The sequence below is a fragment of the Taeniopygia guttata genome, chromosome 4, assembly GCF_048771995.1.
Source record: "Taeniopygia guttata chromosome 4, bTaeGut7.mat, whole genome shotgun sequence".
In the NCBI taxonomy this organism is placed as follows: Eukaryota; Metazoa; Chordata; class Aves; order Passeriformes; family Estrildidae; genus Taeniopygia; species Taeniopygia guttata.
Window position 1 is genome coordinate 57,279,344 of NC_133028.1, and position 20,960 is coordinate 57,300,303.

At 40.6% G+C, this 20,960-nt stretch overlaps 1 protein-coding gene across 10 annotated transcripts in view; it reads left to right on the top strand.

Annotated features, from left to right (window-relative positions):
* Positions 1 to 20,960, top strand: part of PTPN13 (protein tyrosine phosphatase non-receptor type 13) — a 114,857-nt gene that overhangs the window by 73,016 nt on the left and 20,881 nt on the right. For 8 of the 10 annotated variants that reach the window (XM_072928661.1, XM_072928662.1, XM_072928660.1 and 5 more), the window contains 17 exons: positions 666 to 885; positions 1,823 to 1,897; positions 2,007 to 2,181; positions 2,388 to 2,541; positions 2,675 to 2,813; positions 4,631 to 4,783; positions 6,129 to 6,311; positions 7,288 to 7,450; positions 10,597 to 11,020; positions 11,188 to 11,285; positions 13,062 to 13,118; positions 14,456 to 14,548; positions 15,863 to 15,970; positions 16,669 to 16,800; positions 17,036 to 17,502; positions 18,491 to 18,634; positions 20,356 to 20,449. In XM_072928661.1, the coding sequence (XP_072784762.1) occupies positions 666 to 885; positions 1,823 to 1,897; positions 2,007 to 2,181; positions 2,388 to 2,541; positions 2,675 to 2,813; positions 4,631 to 4,783; positions 6,129 to 6,311; positions 7,288 to 7,450; positions 10,597 to 11,020; positions 11,188 to 11,285; positions 13,062 to 13,118; positions 14,456 to 14,548; positions 15,863 to 15,970; positions 16,669 to 16,800; positions 17,036 to 17,502; positions 18,491 to 18,634; positions 20,356 to 20,449 (2,879 nt within the window). The remainder of the gene's footprint in view (positions 1 to 665; positions 886 to 1,822; positions 1,898 to 2,006; positions 2,182 to 2,387; positions 2,542 to 2,674; positions 2,814 to 4,630; positions 4,784 to 6,128; positions 6,312 to 7,287; positions 7,451 to 10,596; positions 11,021 to 11,187; positions 11,286 to 13,061; positions 13,119 to 14,455; positions 14,549 to 15,862; positions 15,971 to 16,668; positions 16,801 to 17,035; positions 17,503 to 18,490; positions 18,635 to 20,355; positions 20,450 to 20,960) is intronic. The other 2 variants (XM_041715954.2, XM_030271833.4) reach the window with 1 other exon arrangement.

The window sequence follows — 20,960 nt, forward strand, 5'->3', positions numbered from 1 at the left end:
ATCAGCTGAGCCATTCTTGGGAATTAAAAAAAAAAAAGGAACTATTTTCAGCAAAATAAGATTATGGAAACATTAGTGTATGATATTTAGAATACTTTAGTATATAGGATGTTATGGCATAAACATTTTAATGTAAATATTTCAAGCTGTATTACTTCTCAGGAGAAATCAAAGAATAAATATCAGGTCCATGCGAGCAGAAAGTATTGAAGTAATATTTACTTAGAGAAAGTACACTATTATTTCAGTTTTTTCTTTAATGGCATGTTTTTGATTGTGCCTTTTTCACAGTCCCCACATAAACACAAAATTAAAATATTTACAAAGCATTAATATTTCTCTTCTTCTTGTGCATCTTCTAATTTTGCACTGATTCACTGGGTTTGTAGTGTTGAGTATTTTTTCAGACAGCAGCTGAGCCTTTCTTTTCATATGAATAAATGAGGCAGTTCTGCAGGCGCTGCAGGAACCTGGTGTGTTTGCTTATTTTCTACAGTGATGGATTGCTGCACAGAGGTAACCTCCTGGCTGCCGAATAATTGTGTTTAATGTGGCATTTGATGGCTGGTGTTTGCGCTCTGCTTTTCCACTTGAGGATGTGCTTAAAGCAGCAGAATGTCTTGGGCATACCTGCTAATCTGCCATCCCCTCTGACTGTCCTACAGGCAGCATGAAGCACCATTTGAAGGCAAACTAATAAGTCAAGAGGTGATGCTGAAGCGGCAGGAAGAAGAAATGATGCAACTGCAAGCCAGGATGGCTCTGAGGCAGTCCCGGCCTAACCTCTACCCTGGGGATGCATTTAGGTCCTCCATGCTTGACATCACCAGAGACCCACTGAGGGAAATAGCCCTGGAAACAGCCATGACACAAAGGAAACTGAGGGTAATGCCCTGAGCTCAGGTGAACTCTTGCTTTTGCTGAAACAGAGCAGTGTCTTGACTGAAACTCGTATGTGGGATTCATAAACCGGGTCCTGTAATAAACAGTCATCAGGAGATTAAATACCAGGTGTGTGGCGTTGGCCTACTTTCACAGGGTAAATCTTCTGAGATTTTGTGGCATTAGTGGCTACAGAGCCTAAAGTGGCATCAAGAGATGCTAAAACGCACAGGAAGGCTCAACAATTGCATCAATTAAAAAGTATAGCATCATAACAAAGGTAAGGCATAGGTTTTCTCCTCTTTTCGTTGGTGTTTTCAGGCACTTCATTTTCATTTCTCTTTGTGGAATGTGGATGTGCCTCACCAGCATCAGAGGGTATTAAATGAACAAGTTCGGAAGGCAAAGAGAGACAGCATTCATTTGCTCCTAATTTTACCTGAATCCCCTTTGCATTCCCATCTGTCTTGGTATGTGGTTGAAATAGGGAATTACACACAAAGAGGGGGACAGAGGTATATGGGTAAAAAAAGTGTCAGTGTCTGATGTGTGGAATAGATGATGGCTTGATGCCCTCTGCTGCTACTTTCCATGAAGTGGATGTTTTACTTTTTTTTCCTGAGTAAGGATGAGAAAACTTGAAACAAGACTCAGGAACTTGCTGCCCTAATGCAGAGTAATAACTCCTGTATTAAGATCCATCACATTAAGATGAGTTAGTTCATGTAGGCTTTAACTAACCATGTAATCCCTTCCCTGTCCCCCAAGCCTTAAGAGGTTTTTGTGAAGATGTTTTGCATGTAGTAAAGAGTAGGTAGCAGATAATTGCTAAATTTTAGCCTTTGATGCCTTTTTTGCATTTGCAGGGCAGGAGTTAACTGTGCCCCAGCCTGTTGTTCCAGCAACACAGGGTTCATTCATACTCTTTTGTGATTTCCAGAATTTCTTTGGCCCAGAGTTTGTGAAAATGACGATTGAGCCATTCATCTCCTTGGATCTACCAAAGTCTATCTTGGTAAGAAAGGGGCTGTTCAGCCATCTGTGGCAGGGGAAGTATGTTAAACCAACAAATGTGTTTTTATCACAAGTTTGAATGTTGAGAGATTTCATTTCACAAAATGCAGACTAAGAAAGGCAAGAGTGATGACACCAGGCGAAAAGTAAATGTGATGCTTCTGAGTGGGCAGAAGTTGGAGCTGACCTGTGATACCAAAACAATATGTAAAGATGTCTTTGATATGGTTGTTGCCCATATTGGCTTGGTGGAGCATCACTTCTTTGGATTGGCTACTTTAAGAGGTAAGAATAACTGCTAGATTATTTCTTCTGCCTTTATTCAGTATTCCCTTTAAGAGATATTGTGCTTATTAAGTCATTGTTAGTGGAAAACTTTGCTGTTCAATGCTCAATTTCAGAGTTATAAATCTGCTTTCTATCCTCCATCTGGTGCAAATGCTTGGTTTTCATGCTTTTACCCTCATGCTTCTCTTTGATGTTTGTGGCAGACAATGAGTTTTTCTTCGTGGATCCTGACATAAAGCTAAGTAAAGTAGCTCCAGAAGGATGGAAAGAAGAACCAAAGAAGAAGAACAAGCCTCCTGTTAACTTCACTCTGTTTTTTCGCATAAAGTTTTTTGTGGATGATGTCAGTCTCATACAGTGAGTGTATGAAATTTTTTATAGCCCCTTAAGCCCTTAAATTATGGACAGAAATTGAGTATTAATCAGTACTGGAGTCCCAGAGGTGGTGTGGGGGGGTTTTTCATAGTTTTGTTTTATATTCCTGTTCTAGGCACACACTGACATGTCACCAGTACTACCTGCAGTTGAGGAAGGACATCCTAGAAGACAGGATGCACTGTGATGATGAGACAGCCTTATTATTAGCATCCCTAGCTCTCCAGGCTGAGTATGGAGATTACCAGGCAGAGGTACATCATCAATTTCACCTTTGATCTTGTTGAGCTGTGATCTTGCTGCTTCACTGAAGACTGGACAGCCACATGTTGTCATGGTTTGACACTGGCACGATGCCAGCGCCCCCATGAAAATGCAACCTATCAATTGAATGCTGTGAAATGCGATCGAGAACAGAGCAAAGCAGGCCAAACATAATAACAAGGGAAAAACTTTATTACACTACTATTACTACTACTATAAAAGAAAAAAAAAAAAAAAACACACACACAAAATTCAAAATGAAAACCTTTTAAAACATTCTTCCTCCCACCACCCAACTCCAACAAACCACAGTGAGACACATTTGGACCCTTAATCAAGTCTTCACCCTTCCGCATAATCAATACTGAGTCCATCAGGGGAGAGAGGAGTCCCCCTTGCACCACAGACCCCCAGGAAACACAGCTGCCACCTTTTGTGTTTCCATGTCACACGTGGCACTGTCCAGACACACTGGCCAGTGTGACACTCTCCATGTCACAGTGCTTTCACCACCATGCATGGACAGAGACTGCTTATAGGGCTCCTTTAAGGATGCTATGCCAAGGACCAACAGGAACAACAGTCCAGTGTCTCATTTGGGACTACAGTCCCCCCCCATTTTCCCCTGAGGCCGAGGGTCCAAGAACAGAGATCATCTTCTCATCTTCTCTGAAGATGGAGGGCATCATCACACCCTCCTCAGCTTTTCTCTGTTCATTCCTGAACTGGTAGTTGCTGAAGGAGTCTCTTGGCTCACCATTGCATCCCCCTAAAATGCAGTCTCTCTTGGAGGAAGGATTGGTTCAGTTTATGGCTAACAAGAAGAGTCCAGCCAAAAGCCACTCCATCATCTCCCCCCAACCTTCTTTTCCTAACATCTGAGGTCCCAGGCTGTCCCTCTTTCCTTCAAGTTGAGGAGGAGTAATATTTCACAAAGCCTTCATTTCCCAGGAAAGGGTTAAAAGTCACGGACTCCCTGGAGGGCTGAAATCTCAGCCCAGGACTCCGTCTCATGTCTCCCACGCTGGGCATCTTTCCCCTGCCTTCTCCTTCTCCTCTGCCGGCAAACTTCCAGGTGCCTGCAGGCTCTCTATCTCTTTTCCCTCTGGGTTGGGGGGGGAACAAAGACATCCCAGATGTTCTCCACCCTTCTGCCCGCAGGAGCTGGCCCAGCTCGATTCTGATCCTTCACCCCCTGGCCTACCCCTGCAGGCCGCATGGCTCCCCTCCCCCACCCAGCTCGCTGCTGGGCAGGGGAGGTTTGCACTCTCGGAACCAAAGAGAGCGAGTTCTCCTGGGAATTCTGCTTTTAACCCCTCTTTGTTCTCAGAGGCATGTCCACCTTCAATTGGTCACCCCAAGTGTCAGTATCCAAACCTGACCCCTGACTGAATTGACCTCTTCCTTCCGAAAAAATTCTCTTTCCGTGTTAAACCACAGCACACGTGCTTTGCCCCAGACTGGAAGCTCAGCTGATATGCTCTTGGCAGGTTTTACTGTGACCAGGTGTTCCTAAAGTCTAACACAGTTAGTTGCAGAATTCAGTGCAAGATCTAGGTGTTAAAGCCTTTGGTTTTTTTCAGTGGAAGTAGAGTCAGGCTTGAATAGTGAGAAACTGATATGAATTAAGCTGTAGGTCAAGGTGGAGATTGTGGTTCCCTCCCCTTACTCAGAATCTTATGATTCTCTGAGTCATAATGTACAGTTGTTTGTAGAAATGGATGTTTGTGCTTCAGTTGTGCTCGTAGGGTATGGAAGTATGTGGAGGTATATGGAGGTGCCACCACAACAAGGTTTTGTGTTGCAGGTGCACGGCTTGTCCTATTTCAGACTAGAACACTATGTCCCAGCAAGAGTGCTGGAGAAACTAGATCTGTCCTACACCAAGGAAGAGCTGCCAAAACTGCACAGCACTTACGTGGGTGCCTCTGAAAAAGAGACAGAGTTAGAATTTCTGAAGGTAAGTGGGCAGCAGTTGGCTTCCTTCATCTGTGGCTTAAAAATTCCCTTGTTGGAATATGGGTGCGTGGACTTCAAGTAAAAGCACAGTAAAACAACTGAGGCTCTGAATAACACTGAAAGGAAGAAAGCTGAAAAGATTTTGTCCAAAAGACACGTTGTAACAAGCTAAAAGAAATTGTAACAGATGGGACATTCTTTTACTTTTTCCCAATCAGTAGTGTTAGCTCAAGCCAGTTAAAAGCAACTACTGAACAAGTTATGTTTGCTTTAAAGGAAGTAGTGTTTACGAGGCAGCACACCCTGTATTCCCCATGTCTTTTGTGCTTTCTGTAGAGGGGAAAAAAGCTCATAAATTACAAAAAAAATTTGTTACTTTGTGTGATGCTTGGTATGAAGCAAGCCAGAAGCACTGCCATGGAGAATTTTTTGTGCAGGTTCTATGTAAGATGATAGGAAAGCCATTATCCACGGATATATTTGGATTATTCTAAAAGGACCCATTTAGAAATCTAATTATAGTGTTTCCTCATGGGATAATAATCAGGTTCTCCCTTGGTCAAAATTAGTTCAGGGAGTGAAGGATTGCTGTTGCAACACCAAATAACCATTATACTGTAATTTCACAGCCACACTACAGTTCCACCATCTCTGAGTATGTGATGGAAGAGGCACTCAGCTGACTTTGTCCATTCCAAGTCTGTTGCTCCTTTTACAGAAGTGTTCTTGTAACTTAACCACAGAGAACAAAGTAGGGGACATGATCCTAGCTAAAACCTAGCCTGGCTGGGGGTGTGGTGGGGGAGCAGCTAGATTCCCTTGTTTGATTCATTCCATCAGCCCCTTACACCAGTCCTGAAAAGACAACAGGGGTGAATAACTGGGAGTGCAAAGTGAGTGAAATTGCATATGGTACCTTAATATAATCACAGAATTACAGTGTTAATTTAATTCTGCTTTTAAAAATGTGTGAAGAACAAGAGCATCTGTCTAGTTAGAGTTTATTGCTAACAACTGCTTTGTGTAAGTTTGATTTACTTACATGTGTTCTCTGTGTTTTCCCTCTTTGATTTTAATAAACACTGGGTTCATCTGCTGCAGTCTGGCAGCCAAAAGGTACCACCAAGTCTTAAAATCCTCAGCTGATGTGTGTCTGTAATAATAGCTGTAAACTATAAGTAAGTGGAATCACCAGGCAGAGAGGATTGTTTTGCTAAAATCTATACATTTATATGCACATGTGAAAACATTTATAGAGAGATATATAATATTCATATAGTGGTATGGAAACTTGTAATGGCTGTGAATTCATACTCATAGAAGTTTCGTTGCATTGATCTGTGCAGTTGTGTCAGAGGCTCACAGAATACGGGGTTCACCTTCATCATGTGCTACCTGAGAAGAGATCCCAAACAGGAATCCTTCTGGGAGTGTGCTGCAAAGGAGTTGTCATTTTTGAAGTGCACAATGGTGCCCGTACACCTGTCCTGCACTTCCCATGGAGAGAGACAAAGAAAATATCCTTTAGTGTAAGCTGGTCTCTTTTCCTCTCTGTGTACACACCTATATTTGTGTCTCCAGTTACTGTGAGGTTTCTGTTGTCTATTTTTACAAATTAAACTGCTCTTTTACAGCATAGTCTTGACTGTGTTTTGTGTGGCTGTTGCATTATGGGATTGAAATAGGAGTTTTCATGTTTTAAAGGTTTTATTTTTTCCTTAACTTGCATGGACAAGCATAGTAAAGGAGCACCAGACTGAATTAGAGGACTGGGTACAGGCAAATGCCAGTACTCAGTATAATTAGGAGATGCACCTATGTTGCTTTTAAGTTATATTTCCAAGAGTAGTTAAGTTAAATGATAAAAGATAACAGGCTGATACTTGATCTGGACAACACCAGCCAACTTGACTGGGTACACTATAATCTGGTGATCATGTGTCAGTTTTTAATGAGACATTGAGCTTCAAATGCTTACCCCTATATAGGTATTGAAAACAGCAGTTCTAATTCTGCCTGATACTTTATTGAAAAGCCTGTTTAATCTGTGAGATGGTTTTAACTATAATGGATAAGTTCAAGTTTAAAAATTACTGAAAATACAAGTTCAAGACCTGGAACATTAACTGAGAGATTTGGTAATTAAATCAGCATTTAGTGAATTTTCTCTTAAATGGCAGCATCCCTTGTGACTTCCTTGGGGCATTTTAAGACCCATCCTGCAAAATGTAATAGTTCTGGTTGTCATTACTCAGCACTAACAGTAACAGAGGCAGATTAAATAATAATGAAGCACCTTCTCATCTAGCCGAGGAGTACCTTTAAAGAGCTATTTTATAAATCTCACATTACCTTTGACTCCTGTTTTAATAGAAATCTCTCTCATCAGTGCATTTTGCTTCAGGAAAGTCTGAATGCTGTAACTGTACACAAGCAAACACAGAATTCTTTGTAGGATAAAAGAAATAATTTGTCTTAGACTTTTTTTCTTTCTCCATTGTGTAGAAGAAGAAAATAACTTTGCAGAACACATCAGATGGCATCAAGCATTCCTTTCAGACTGACAATAGTAAGACTTGCCAGTACCTTTTGCATCTCTGCTCTTCCCAGCATAAGTTCCAGCTACAAATGAGAACCAGACAGAGCAACCAAGACACGCAGGACATTGGTAAGGACTGTGATGCTGTGTTAGTTTGTATTAGCAATCTATATGTATTTTTGTAAGGAGGAAAACTGAACTAGAGCTTCAGTAATTCTGCTGAGTGCTGTGTATTTGTAGATCTACATTTAGAAAGTTTATACAATGAAGAAACTCTACTAGCTAAGCTTGTTTAGATTTTGTTTAAGGGGTGGGAAGAGTTGGGAGAACACAGAAAAGCTGGCACACAGCAGCTCCTCTAAACTAAGAGGAATCTAAAAACAGGTCACTAATAGTCCCTCTTTAATTAAATAAAGACTTTTGCCTTTTTCAGAAATATCTTGAAGGTATTTCAATAACAGGACTTTTACCTTTTGCTTAATGTGAAAGGGATTAGTTTGATATTGTGGACTTAATGGTGTGATCATGGGAGTGCAAGTAAAAGAGGGGACATTCCACGATGCTCTCTCTCTAAGTGTGGGTACAGCTGTCTTTATTCCACCTAATGTTGGGTGGACCTGGTAAGGAACAGCACAGTTGCTAATCTGTTTCCTTCGTAATTCCCATTTCCTTCGTAATTTGTGTGAATAACAGAAAATGTAAAGGCATTCTTTTTAGATAGAAAATGTAATCAGTGAAAAAAAACCTCTGTATGAGTTTGTTCACTGTTTGGAGCAGAGCTCACTTGGCTGGCTGGCCTTCAGTGTGGTCTGGAAGTGCTGTTTTGGTCAGTCTACTTGCTCACACTCTGTTCCCTGTTGTCTGTCTGCATTCCTGTTGCTGTTAATCCGGACTTCCACCAGTGTAGCTGGTATGAACTTTGACCACATTGCTGGATATCACATTGGATATAATGATTCTAATTTAGAAAAGAAAAGAGGAGGAGTGAGAATGGGAAAAGGCATGTGGCAACTATCCAGCCTTTCTTCTGTTCTGTTGGGCTCAGCCAACTTCAGGCAAAGAAATAAGACCAAATGACTTAAAGCCTTTACCATTCTCTGATTCAGAGTGTGCTTATCCTGAATTGCAGAGAAAAGTAATACAGGGAAGGCTTTCTTGGCTAGGCAAACTTGGTTGCTCTTAACAGATGGAATATGTGTTGCACTGTGGGAGACTGGAAAACAATAGTTTGCTTCTGTACAGTGCAGATCACTTGGAAATCAGAAGTCCCAGATTCTACCAATCACTTGTAATCAGAAGCAAACAAATCAGGATTATGGCTAACTCCAACACACTGATTATTAAAAGTAAAAACAATTAAAACAGAAAATTTGCTGTTGTCATAACTTTGCTAAATCTAAATCGAACCCATAATATGCCAGTAAAAGCTGGTAGTTGGGAGCACTCAGCAAAATAGGAAAGAAAAGGACAAGTATAACAGAAAAGAAAAGGGCATTCTGGATTCCAGAAATGGCATATGGAAAACCAAAAAAAATTAAATGAGGGTTCAGTCAGCCTTACAAATGATGAGTTTTGAGCACGTGTGAATTTTCAGTTATGGCTGAAGGTTTGAAAAGCCTAATGTCTATATAATATAGTTAATGGTATGAAAGTATCTGAAATCCGTCGAAATTCTGTTTGATGTTCTCAGAGCGTAAATACAATGTCAAGAGAAGACATCTCAACACATTTTTTTAGGGTACTCTTTCCCATGATGGCAACACAGGAAATGCAGCTGTCATTGATGGCTTCTGTCAGAGTCAGGAAATTGGGATTTGTGGATTTCTGGTCTGATTGGGCAAAATAATTTTTCTGTAGCTTATCTAGTCTGGTGGCTGTGGCTAGAAGAGGTGTTTGGCGTGGATAAGGAAGTGGTAGTTGTATACTTATTCACCTGATGAAAGGACAGAAAGACATACATTCCACAAATAAATCTTCATCATCTCTATGCCTGTTACAGAGGAAACTTGAGTTACTGTTGCAGTTAATTCCTGTCTGAGGTATTGGAGGTAGTAAAGTCTTTTGGGATGGCAGGACTGAGGCTATTTGTCAAATAGCCTCTTTTCTAAATGCCACAGTAATTACTATTAAACCTAGTGGGTGATGTGTACCAAAAAAGTATAATTTTCCCTTTGACTTACAGTGCAGCTTCCTAAAGCAGCTTGTCTCCTACATGTGTATATAGGGTTAAAAAAACCCCACCGGTTAACCCTTAATCAGGAATATATATGCAGTTGAGGATTGCTTTTCCTGAGACTTCCCTGTGAGCTGACTCCAAGACATCAGTGAAATTTATGAAGGGTCCAGGCCTGATTTCCTTTAAAGTCTCTAACCAGCCAACAAGTTGCCACAGCTTATCGAGTTCCTGTGTGAGAGCCAAGCCAGAGGAACTTAACTGCTAGCCTTAGGAGGCAGTTAGGGTAATAGAAAGGAGCTTTGCTCTGAATTAAGAGGGGTTTAGGCTAAGATATATTATCATGAATTTGCTTTCAGCTGAGAGCACCCACCCAGATAGTTCCCACGACTCAGCTGGCAGTAATTTAATTAAAGCCCAAATCCTGTTTCTTGCTGCTGCTTAAGGGAATCCTTGCTAGTGAGTCAAAAAGTCTGGCAAAACCCAGTCAACACTTTGTTTCATGCGAGGATATTTGTGACAGGGGAGGTCTTTAGGTGCACCTGAGTGAACTGGTGCTCTGTAAGTGGGCAGAGATGCTGCCAAGCCCTCGTGGCCTTGCAGCTGTACTGTAAATGTGGAGGGGCTCATGCAAAGAAAACAAAGCAATGGATGCGTGGAAATTTGGTAGCATCTGATAGTGTGGAGATGGGGGAGCCCTATTTGTTCAAATCCTGGAAAAGACTTTTATGTTCAGATTAAAGGAAGTGTAGTCTTCTAGGTCACTTGGCTTAAGGATATTTATTTGTTTTGCAGAAGGAGGTGATTTGCCTGTGTAGAAGGGACAGCAGCCTGACAGGGAATATAAGTCTTCATGCTAATAAGAGGATAAACATTCAGTGGTTTTGGACTTAGGGTTAGTGTAGTGTCATGAACTCCAAACTTTGCTTCCTGAGCAAACTCCATGGTGGGTGTTTATATATCTCTGCTAAGTATATCAAGAAAATACATTTTGTGTGAGTTGGTTGTTTAAAAAGCATGCTTTGCACAAGGTGGTCACACTATCTCTATTGAATAACTTTGGGTTTTGTTGTTTTGTTGTTTTTTTTTTAAATTTCCACAGAAAGGGCTTCATTTAGGAGCCTGAACCTTCATGCAGACTCTGTGAAAGGCTTCAACATGGGCCGAGCCATCAGCACTGGCAGCCTGGCCAGCAGCACCCTGAACAGACTCGCTGTCCGACCCCTGTCTGTCCAAGCAGAGATCCTGAAGAGATTGTCCTGCTCTGAGCTCTCGCTCTTCCAGCCACTACCTGGCTCGGCAAGGGACAAGAATGAGAAGAGTCCATGGGAGGAAAGACCCAGAGTTATGAGCAAGTCATTTCATGATCTGAGTCAGAGTCACATCTCTGTTTATCCCTCGAAGAAAAATGTTATTACTGCTCTGGACTCTTCTCCCAAAAAAATAGAAGATATAATGGGAAGGGTCTTTCAGCAAATGCCAAAATTTGATCCTGGATCAGCAACGGGAGAATTAAAGCCAAGCAAGTAAGAGTCTCTCTGACCACCCTGCAGTATCTTTGTGTACAATCAATGTACATTTTGCATCAGTTTTGATTTATTATTCATGCCATTATTTTATTACATTGATCCTTCCCTCTCCCAACTTCCTCTTTCCTCTGTCTGGTTCCCCTTCTCTCCTTCTCCCCTTTAAGTTCAAAATCTCATGCAGGTTTAAGTAGAAGCCCTGAAAGAAAGAAAAATGAATCAGACTCATCATCCATTGAAGATACTGGTCAAGCCTATGTTGTAGGTCAGCATGCAAAAAATAATATTACTGTATTTACTAACAAATTTCTAAAATCGCTTTGGGTGTAATGCTTTGATATATTTATTAACTGATGGTAATATTTTGATTTGAAAGAGGGAGCAGAATATCACATGTTAAAGCAATCCAGGCTGTTATTGCAGTGAATCCTCCTTTGGTCAGCACCAGTCTATGCACAGGTGTAAAGTAAAAGCTGTAGCAGAAAACAGGTTTCAGGTTATTACTTCAGGGTGCCATTTGGTTGTATGGATCTTTTAATAATTTGCTAGTCTTCACAATCTGTTTGTGAAGGCTGAACTTTTTCAGTGTTTTCTGTGGAAAGATGTAGGGAGTGGTTTTTTGGAAGTGACTGTTTGTCATCAGCTGGGTATGGACCAGTGCCTCTAAGTAGTAGCTCCACACTTTGGAGTTTTTATTTTCTTTTTTGGTTTTTTCCAGATATTATAAATTAAATATTTTTTTGCACTACGCTTGGTGTTTTACAAAAACACTTTTGTAGTGAGGTAAGCCAGATGCACTTACTCCATTTTCTTGGCAAGGATTGGAGTGCACATAAGTAGTCTTACTATTAACTAAAAGAGAGAGTTCACATTAAAAAAACCCTAAACATTCAGAGCAGCTAAATAGACTTAAACTAACACTGGGTTATTAAATGTGAATATTTAATATTTGTGTGTTACCAGTTTCTGGTTCTAAAAGGTTCCCTATTAAAACAATAGAAACTACAATGACTAAAATATTTGCAGCTTTAGCTGCTGGTTGGCTTTCCTGTAGTTACAGGACATCAGAAAAAGTGGAAGATGGTTAAGTTTCTGGGGCTGGGGTCATTATAAACAAACTGAAAAAAGGCGAACGAAGCAGCATGTGACATCCCACATCTGCCCCCCCCCCCCCCCCCCCCCCGTGCACTTGGAGCCAGGACTCACTTGGGAATGATGCATTTTCAGTGCTGAGAGCATAACTGCTCTCAGGAGGAGTGAGATGAGGCATGAGGTTCTGTAGTGACGGGTTGCAGCCAACTTCTGGGCAGCAGTTCTGGTGAGCGTCTCAGCCACATGTCAGAAAGTGCTGCTGAATCACACTGCCTGTGCTGAGGGACGTAGGTTCTTTGCATGGTGAAACATATCAGATGATACTTTGGTGTTCATAGGTTTGGAGAAGGCCAGGGCTGCTTTCTTAAGAATTATATTCCCTCATGTACTTTCATATATTGGTACATTTATTAATTTAACATCTTTAAAGTAGGGCCACATTTGCTTGGCTGTAATAATTTCAAAGAAAACATTATTCTATATGCAAACAATTTTAAATAGAAATTGTTCAAATTGCTTATTACTGCAGCAGCTTATTTGTTCCATTACAAAATCTTAAAAGAGTCCTGTTGTATTGGTTTATTAGGTTCAGCATATTCAATATCTAATATTGTTAGAAAATTGACTTCATTGCTCAAGATCCATTACTTTTATCTGAAGTTAACCATGGTCATAAAGGCCAAACCTCTGTCCTTCCTTAATTCATTGCCTTTGCATGAGCTACCATCTATCTGAACCTTAAACTACAATGAGAGTACATGAGTAATTTGGATTTACTAATACAAAGCTAGTTTTATGTTTATTTGTTTTTAAAAGAAGTAGCTTGATATTGTGAATGAGCTCATGTGAACTGAAATGTAAAGACTGTAAAGACTGAAATAATTTTTGGCAGCTTTTGTATTTAAAAAAAATTGATAACAGTGTCTTAATACTTCCATGCATGTCACAGGTGTTAGCATGAATACTTCAGAAAATCATCTGTCATCAGCAGCATTAAAAGAGAGTGGTAAGTTGATAAATAATTACTTTAGTCAGTTTGTCACTTAGAAATGCTTCACTGTTCCACTTGTCTGTACCTTTGGTATTCTTAAGTGCCTTTGCCAGTTAGCTAGATAAGACCTTTTCCTAGTATTTCCTTTCTTAATATTTATTTTGGATTGCTTCTTGGGGGAGGTTTAACACCTGTGTGTATTATTTCTCAAACATGAATAGTGTCTGTTTAGTTTGGAAGTTGAAGGGTGCTCTTACCTACCAGAAAGCTCTGCTCTTGAAAGCTCATTTCCCTTAGGTGGCTACTGGTTCTGTGTTTTATTTTTAGTTCTTTCACTCTTGAGGCTTGATGTGGTTTTGAGGGAGAAAAAACTGCTTGTCTGGGCAATGTGCAGTCTGCTGCACTCTCCTGCATCACTTGTTCTGTGCTTGTACCAGTGTGTGGAGCTCATTAGGTTTCTGCAGCTGTGGATTGCCTCTTCCACTTAAGGCAAAAGTATCCCAGGCACTCCTGGACCAAATGAATGTCTCCTCTAGGAAGCAAGTCCATGAGTTCAGACTTGCAGTATGTTGGTGTTTCCTGAAGTTTCAGGAGATTTAGCTTGTTTATTTGTTTGTATTTTGTTTTGTTTGCTTGTGGGGTGGGATTTTTTGGTTGGTGTTTGTTAGTGGGCTTTTTTTTCTTCACCAAATTATTCTCCTTGGGTCTCTTAAATGCCTGGGTCTGCTTCAGCCTGATGGGAAGCCTCAAGAGTCAAGAGTTCTATTGTGAAGATGCTCAAATTTTAGAAGAGGTGGAATCAGCAACCTGTGGAGTTGCAAATGAGGAAGAAAATTGAAGCAAGAGAATTAGTAGATGTTTCTAATGTTTTAGTAGGTGTTTCTAATTTTGGTTGTTTTTTAGTGAAGAGACACCATTAAGAGAACTCATTGGGTAACCTTCCAGTAATTTCATATAATGACCCTCAGTTTCAATTTTACCAATGTGTTTGCATCCTCCCTATCTATGAGCAGAGCATATAAACACAGATCTAAATATCTTCCTGAATTGAGACTAATGAAGTTGAAGATTCTAGGACTCATTTGTGTTGTCCCTTCATGAGATTGTGCTAGCTGCTTTTCTTAGGAGGAGTAAAATATTTTTAACTGCTGAAGATGGAAGTGGGTTAGAAGGGTTGTGGAGGGTTTTTTCTGTCTGTGGCCATGGCTTAGAAGATGAAAGTTGGACCCACTAGATCAAAACAGCTTTTCAAGTTATCAGAGAAGTAATATGTTTTAATGGAAAAGAACTTCCAAGTAAACCTGAAGCAAAGTGTTGAGGTAGTGTCTGATCATGAAATGTTGACTTTACAGTTGACTCTCTTCAAACAACACAGAACAGAGTGGCCACACCAGAGAGAGAGATCACTCTGGTGAATTTGAAAAAGGATAAAAAGTTTGGCTTAGGTAAGTGGCTTTAAAATTGCTGTTGACGTGTATTTCTAGAAGCCAAAAACAAAATAAAGTTTTCTGGCCTGTATTTAAACATTTATTGTAGAACTAAGCAAAGCAATGGTGGCAGTAGCTGGATTTTGAGGGCATTTAAAATGCACTTTCTGTGATGTTAAGTGAGTCTGTTTTTCAGTTTTTCCATACTTTAAATGTAGGATTATATTAATATTGTGAACTAGTCATCCTAGAAGTTGACCTTATAAAGACCTTTTCTCTCTGTGCTCAGTATAGCATTTTTTTCTCTATGGAACCTCACAGATTTGAGCTGTGACAAATGCTTTAAATGAATGCTTCTTTTAAAAAAAAAGACACAATAAAAGCATTATGTGCGAATTGTGGAGTGTTTTCCTTATTCCTGTAGTATCAGATGGAACACTGATTTGATGTTTAAGGAGCCTGGCAGATGGGATATTTCTATTATATTTCTTCCTCTACCACTGAGTTTTTTTTGCGTAAATCCACATAATTTTTCCCTGTATGAGTAACAAAAAATTTATTGTCAGTGTTGTTCTTTAGGAAGATTCTCTAAAGTGAACAATCTCTAAGGAGATTGTTCTGTCATTCAGAATCAGAGTGTAGTTAAATTTGAGAGGCGGGAAAAAAGCCTATAATACAGTAATACATAGTTTTTACACTGCACAGTAATGTACATGTTGAGCAAAAAGGAAAAAAACTCAGAAGTGTGCTATTTCTCCTCTTTTTTTCCCCATGCAATTTATGGTAGTTTGCTGTTTTAGCTAGAGTAGAGAAGACAGATATCTTCTTTTTTTTTTTTTTCCCTCTCGAACATTCATCCCAGGTTTACGTGGTAGTATGAACAGAAATAAATTACAAGCCTCAAAATAAAGCAGGGACATTGAAAACTCAGGTCTTAAGACCAGGGTCAAACTTCTATGTGGAACAACAAACAATGGAGAAAACCAGAAATGTTTATGTGATAGAAAACAAATCTTGTCTGCTCAGCAAATGTACATTTCATGTCACCTGTTTGTGTGTTTCTCTTGCCAGAGTTATCTTCTGTAGCCTTTGCTGAAGTGTCCTGAACAGACAGACAGGCAAAGTCTAAATCAATTGCTTAAAACAAGATACAATAAAGCTTAATCAAAAAGCTTTGTTGTTTGTTTCCATGCAGATTTAAATTTGAGGTGCCTGGGTTTTTTTACTTTACATTTATGAGAATGACTAAGTATTTGTTCTAAAATATGGGCTTGTGTTAAGTTACATGGTGGTCACTGACATTTTTGCCTGCTTTGTCCCTTTTTTTCATAGGCTTTCAAATAGTCGGTGGAGAGAAGACAGGGAAACTTGATCTGGGAATTTTTATTCATTCAGTTATTCCTGGAGGGCCAGCTGATTTGGAAGGGACTCTAAAACCAGGTGAACAGCATAAAATTTCATCTGTGGCTCTGGGTATCACAGTTCCTTACAATGGTGACCTTCAGTTACATTCCAGATGGTTTCTGAAAACTGGTGATACTTCTTGCTTAAACTATGCAAAAACAACAATCATACAAATCGATGTAAAAATTATAAAGTTTGAAGTAGCAGAAAATTGAAGTTACGTATAAAGATAAGAGCTTTATTTTCCATTGTCTGTCTTGCAGATGCATTGTAATTTAAAGTTTTAAAAACTCAGTATCCCTACATTAATTTTTTTACAACATGAAATTGAAATATATGCCATAACCATAACTGTAGTGGGGGAGGAGGAGAAAAATGTATTTTTTTTTTCCTTCTCATCCTAGTCCATGTCTTGAACTGAACTGCATATTGCTAATTTATTTTCTGATTTCTGCTTTCTCTCTTTCTATTTTTTACAGCAAAAGAGAAGGTAGAAATCAGAATATGTTAAGATTTGGCAGGTTTAAAAAGAGGAAATATAACCAGTTTTTGTGGTCTGGTTTGGGGTTTGACTTTTTTTTTCCTGATTAGAGTTCCCTCTTCCAGCATCACTTGAAGTTTAGTAATCTTTAATCCATGCATTGTGTAGAAGTTGTCAGACCCGTACTCTGCATTGTCACTGAAAGGTAAAAATGTAGGTGTTAGGCTGTATCTGAACAACGCCTTCTGTGCAGGGCACCGCCTCATATCTATAAACAGCACGAGTTTGGAAGGCGTCAGCCAGCACGCAGCGTTGGAAATCCTGGAGAATGCTCCTGAGGGCGTGACGCTAGTCATCTCCCAGCCCAAGGACAAGCTGTCCAAAGGTATGGATCTGCAGTCTCCCCTGTGAGCAACCCCAGCTAGCTGGGAATTGTGTTCAGAGACAGGATGAAGAGGTGTGTGTGGGTAGCCATTGGTGGGGTACAGTGTGAGCAGAGAGCTCCCTGTGAAATATCCAGCCGGGTGAAACCCTCCTGGGCTGTAAGCTGAGAAAAGGGTGTCATGCTGCAGATAAGGTGTTGCCAGCTGCTGATGGCTGTCTTGTCTCCTTGTTTGCAGCATCATCTAACACTGCTCATACCAGCAATGGAGCCAGGGGCTACTTGAGGAGGCCGTCCTCAGTGCAGGACAATGAGGCAGAGTCCTCTTCAGAAGAGCACAGCCGGTGCCGTGGTCACCAGAGGCCCGCTTCGAGGAGCCTCTCTGGATTGTCGGGAGGCAAGCAGGACGGAAGCGTGAGCTCCCAGGACTCCTGGACCGAGAGTGCCAGCCTGTCCCAGAGCCAGGCCGCCAGCTTCTTCGGCAAGCGTGCAAGTGGGAGAGCCCAGCAGGATGCTCAGCACTGCAGCGAGTCCCAGGCCGGGGCCTCAAAAGCCATCGAGAAGAGAAGATCCTCATCGGACAGTACTCGAGCAAAAATGAAAAGGCCCGGGGTAGTGGAGCCCGTGGAATATTCTGACCGAGGGGATTCCGACATGGATGAAGCAACTTACTCCGGCAGCCAGGAGCAGCAGCCAGCTAAAAAGGCATAGTGGATTTCGTATGAATATTTTCCCATCAGTGTGATAGTGGTATTGAAATAGCTGTCTCTGGGTGTCAGGATGTGAGGGAAGAGTAGCCTGGCCTTGCCTGCAGCTAATGCTAGTAGCTGATTTCTAATAACATGGTGGTTTTGTTCAAAATAAATTGAGAAAATCACTTCTGTAACTTGGAACAACTTTCCAGCTTTCCAATGCCACAAGACATGCCTTACTAGAGGCAGATTGTGCTTTGGGATGAACCTACAGTGCACTTCCTGAGGCTGTAGAAAACCACCTTTCAATTCTGTGTGTTTGTCCAATATGTTCATTATCTAGTGACCATCCCTAGAGGTAAGTTTATTACTTAGCAGATAAATGAAGTTTTTCCTAGAGGAAAATAGGAGTCATACATCTGGAGTGGGTAGCAGCAGAATTCATTGTCTTCTGGGATTGATCTAATCCTTGAAAAACTGCTCTTATGCATTAAAATTCATCAGTGAGTCATGCTCTCGAGCAGACACAGCTTGCTGCTTCACCTTTCCAAAAGGGCACAGTCACAAGTACTACAAATTTATTTCCAACTTGCAGTGATTCCTCTGTTCAGCTGATGGAGGTTATTCAGTTAAATTGTGGCAGCTCCTGCTAATTAATCCAACAGACTCTAGGCTGCTGTAATACTGAAGTCCTGCAGTTTCAGTGTCCTGTAACCAGCTCACTTGGACAGTAAACACTTGGCTGCTAAAGGCCAAGAATATTTCTGTGCTAAACCTGTTCAATGGCAGGAATGGAAGAGTTTAAGCAGTGAGCCTTGAGTCTTACTAATTGTTACTTTGCCAGGTGGACTCCTTCTGGCTGTGTCTGACTCAAAACCCCACCCTTTAACCCTTTAGGTTCTTAGGTGTTAGCATCTGTTCTAAAGGCAAATCATTGTCTCTTTTTGTTTTGTTTGTTTCTTTTTCTCTTCTTTTTTTTTTTTTTTTTTTTGTAAATAAAGGATTCTTCCTCATCAAATACAGCAAACAAAGTGAATTCTAAAAAAGTTTCTACAACGCTTCTTAAACCTGGAGATATCTTTGAGGTTGAACTAGCAAAAAAAGATAACGGCTTGGGAATAAGTGTCACGGTACTGTTTGACAAGGTTTTTAGATGTTTTCTCTTTTTCTCTACTCCCAGCAACCCATTAAATTGTTAAATTACAAGGAAGCAAAATATTTTCTTGAATCACTTTAATTTATAGATTTATTGATATGTGATTAATCTTACCAAAGCTGAATTTATATTAATTTTCTTGTCATCTGATCTGCCCGTTAAGTAATTATTGTTTTTTGTTTTATGTCGGAGCCCCAAAGTCCTAATAGACTCTTATCACAGATGCTGCTTTGTGAGTACAAAAGGCAAGATGGTCTTTGTCCCTTGCTACCTAATCTTGTGGCAAATTTGCAAGGAAAGAAGTGAGACCCTCCCAGACTGGCAAGGCAGGCAGTGGAAGCAGTAGTGTTATTTAAGAGTATATGTGCACATTCAGTCACATTCACCATGTTCAGTGTTCTCCCTCTGCTGGAGAAAAGGCGGAAAGCAAAAAACTACATAAACCCAAATGAGACCTGGCTGGCACTGCTTTCTAGCAGTATGAGGAAAAATAAATTTTTAAGGCTGATTTCTCTTCATGCTGTAAGATTTTGAAGTTAGTTTTATGTTTAGGGCCTGTCATACTGCAGAGTGGCACTTCAGGGAAGAAGAGAATAATTTACATATATTTTTCACTGCATCCGTTCTGTATTCAAATATACATTTTAATGTGTTTTAATATTCAGCTATTTTCAGTGGAGGAATGATTTGCAAGCCTAGCGCTGTTTCCATATATATGGCTAGGACTGTAAGAGGTGCAGAAGGAAATAGTGTTATTTTGGCATCCCAGTCTATTCAAAGTCAAGTTCCATTGCTTGAGATAGTTGGAGTAACAGTGTTTGAGCAGGAGTTGGTTATTGAGTAGCACCAGACCTGCTGTGTGCATGCACTGGCTTTGTGGAGATGTTAGAAGATGCCAACCAATGCAGAGATTTCCCTGAGGGGTGGCCAGGGGGTGTCTTCACTGCCCTTTGCTTTTCCAGCCTCCATTCACCCCTTCATTGTTTTGCTGTACAGTGGTGGTAAGGAGAGGTGTGCAGTCACCTGTCGTTTAAGTTTTCACCTGTAATACTGGGTGCTTTGGGAGTGAACATTAACACACTGTTGGTCTTCCTCTTCCCTCCAAGTCTGTGGAGCACAGTGACCAGAATCACACAATGGTTTAGGATGGAAGGGACAGTTAAAGATTATCTAGTCCTACCCCCGCTGCAACCAGGAGAAAGGCCAAGGCCCTCCAAAAACAATGTCAGTTCAGCTTGAGCAGCTTAGACCTTCAAACTTGTCTGAACTGAGAGAAAGCAGCGCTCCTTAATTTCCTGTTACATCAGAGAAGTTGTGTTGGAGTAGGACACTGCATGGTTGTGCATCTCCTGCTTTGGCATGCTGTGCTCTTGCACATCTCTGAGCTTTGGTGTGCATGCAAGCATGTAAAGTCCAACAAAATGCAGACATGTTTCTGCTGAAGGACGTTTATTTGTGTTTCGTGCATTTGCGTTGTGATGCATTGTGTTTTTTACAATCTTCCCACTCCAACCTCATTCATAGCAAATTGCATGACTGCACAGAACATGCTTGATGTTACATTTTCATTTTGGTAGTTTCTCTGTTTTTTCTACATGCCAGTAGCCCAAATGCTTCCTAAGAACAGTTTTCCTTGTGTGATGCTGTGTTTAATTACTAAGTATTCTAACTGCAAAAAGACTAACAATCCTATTTTTGTTTTCTGTTTAGGGTGGTGTAAATACTAGCATAAGGCATGGTGGTATTTATGTGAAAGCGATTATTCCCAAGGGAGCAGCTGAAGCAGATGGCAGAATAGAAAAAGGTAGGATTTTCATTTTTTCAGTGGGGACTCTTAATGTGAAAAAGAGCAGAGGACTGTCTGTGGGGGACTTGACAATATCCTGTGGCCTGGAAACTAGCACTGTGTTTGCCTCCTGTCCTTGCACCTTTTTCACTGGGAAGAAGAGCTGGTTTTCCAAGCTGTTGCGGTTGTCATTTTAAATATTGCCTTGATAGCTAATTCTGCAGGTGAAGATTAAAAAACCATTGTAGAACAGCTGCAGAACCAGCGATGCAGAGGCTGTGGAGGGGAAAAATTTGGGAATTTTTGTTCTCTAAAGCAGCCTGTGTTAATGGAGAATGCTTCTCTGTTCCAAGCACAGAGAGAGAGGGCTTTGAGTTATTGGTGGCCTTATTGCTTGGCACGCCTGGCAACTCAGTACAGAAAATGCTGTAATTGTTATGGCTCTTCTTGTTAGTAAGCCAGGCCACATTCTTCACAAAAGTGAGCATTCCCACTGTGGACTAAGATTTGTTTTAAATAAAGAGTCTGA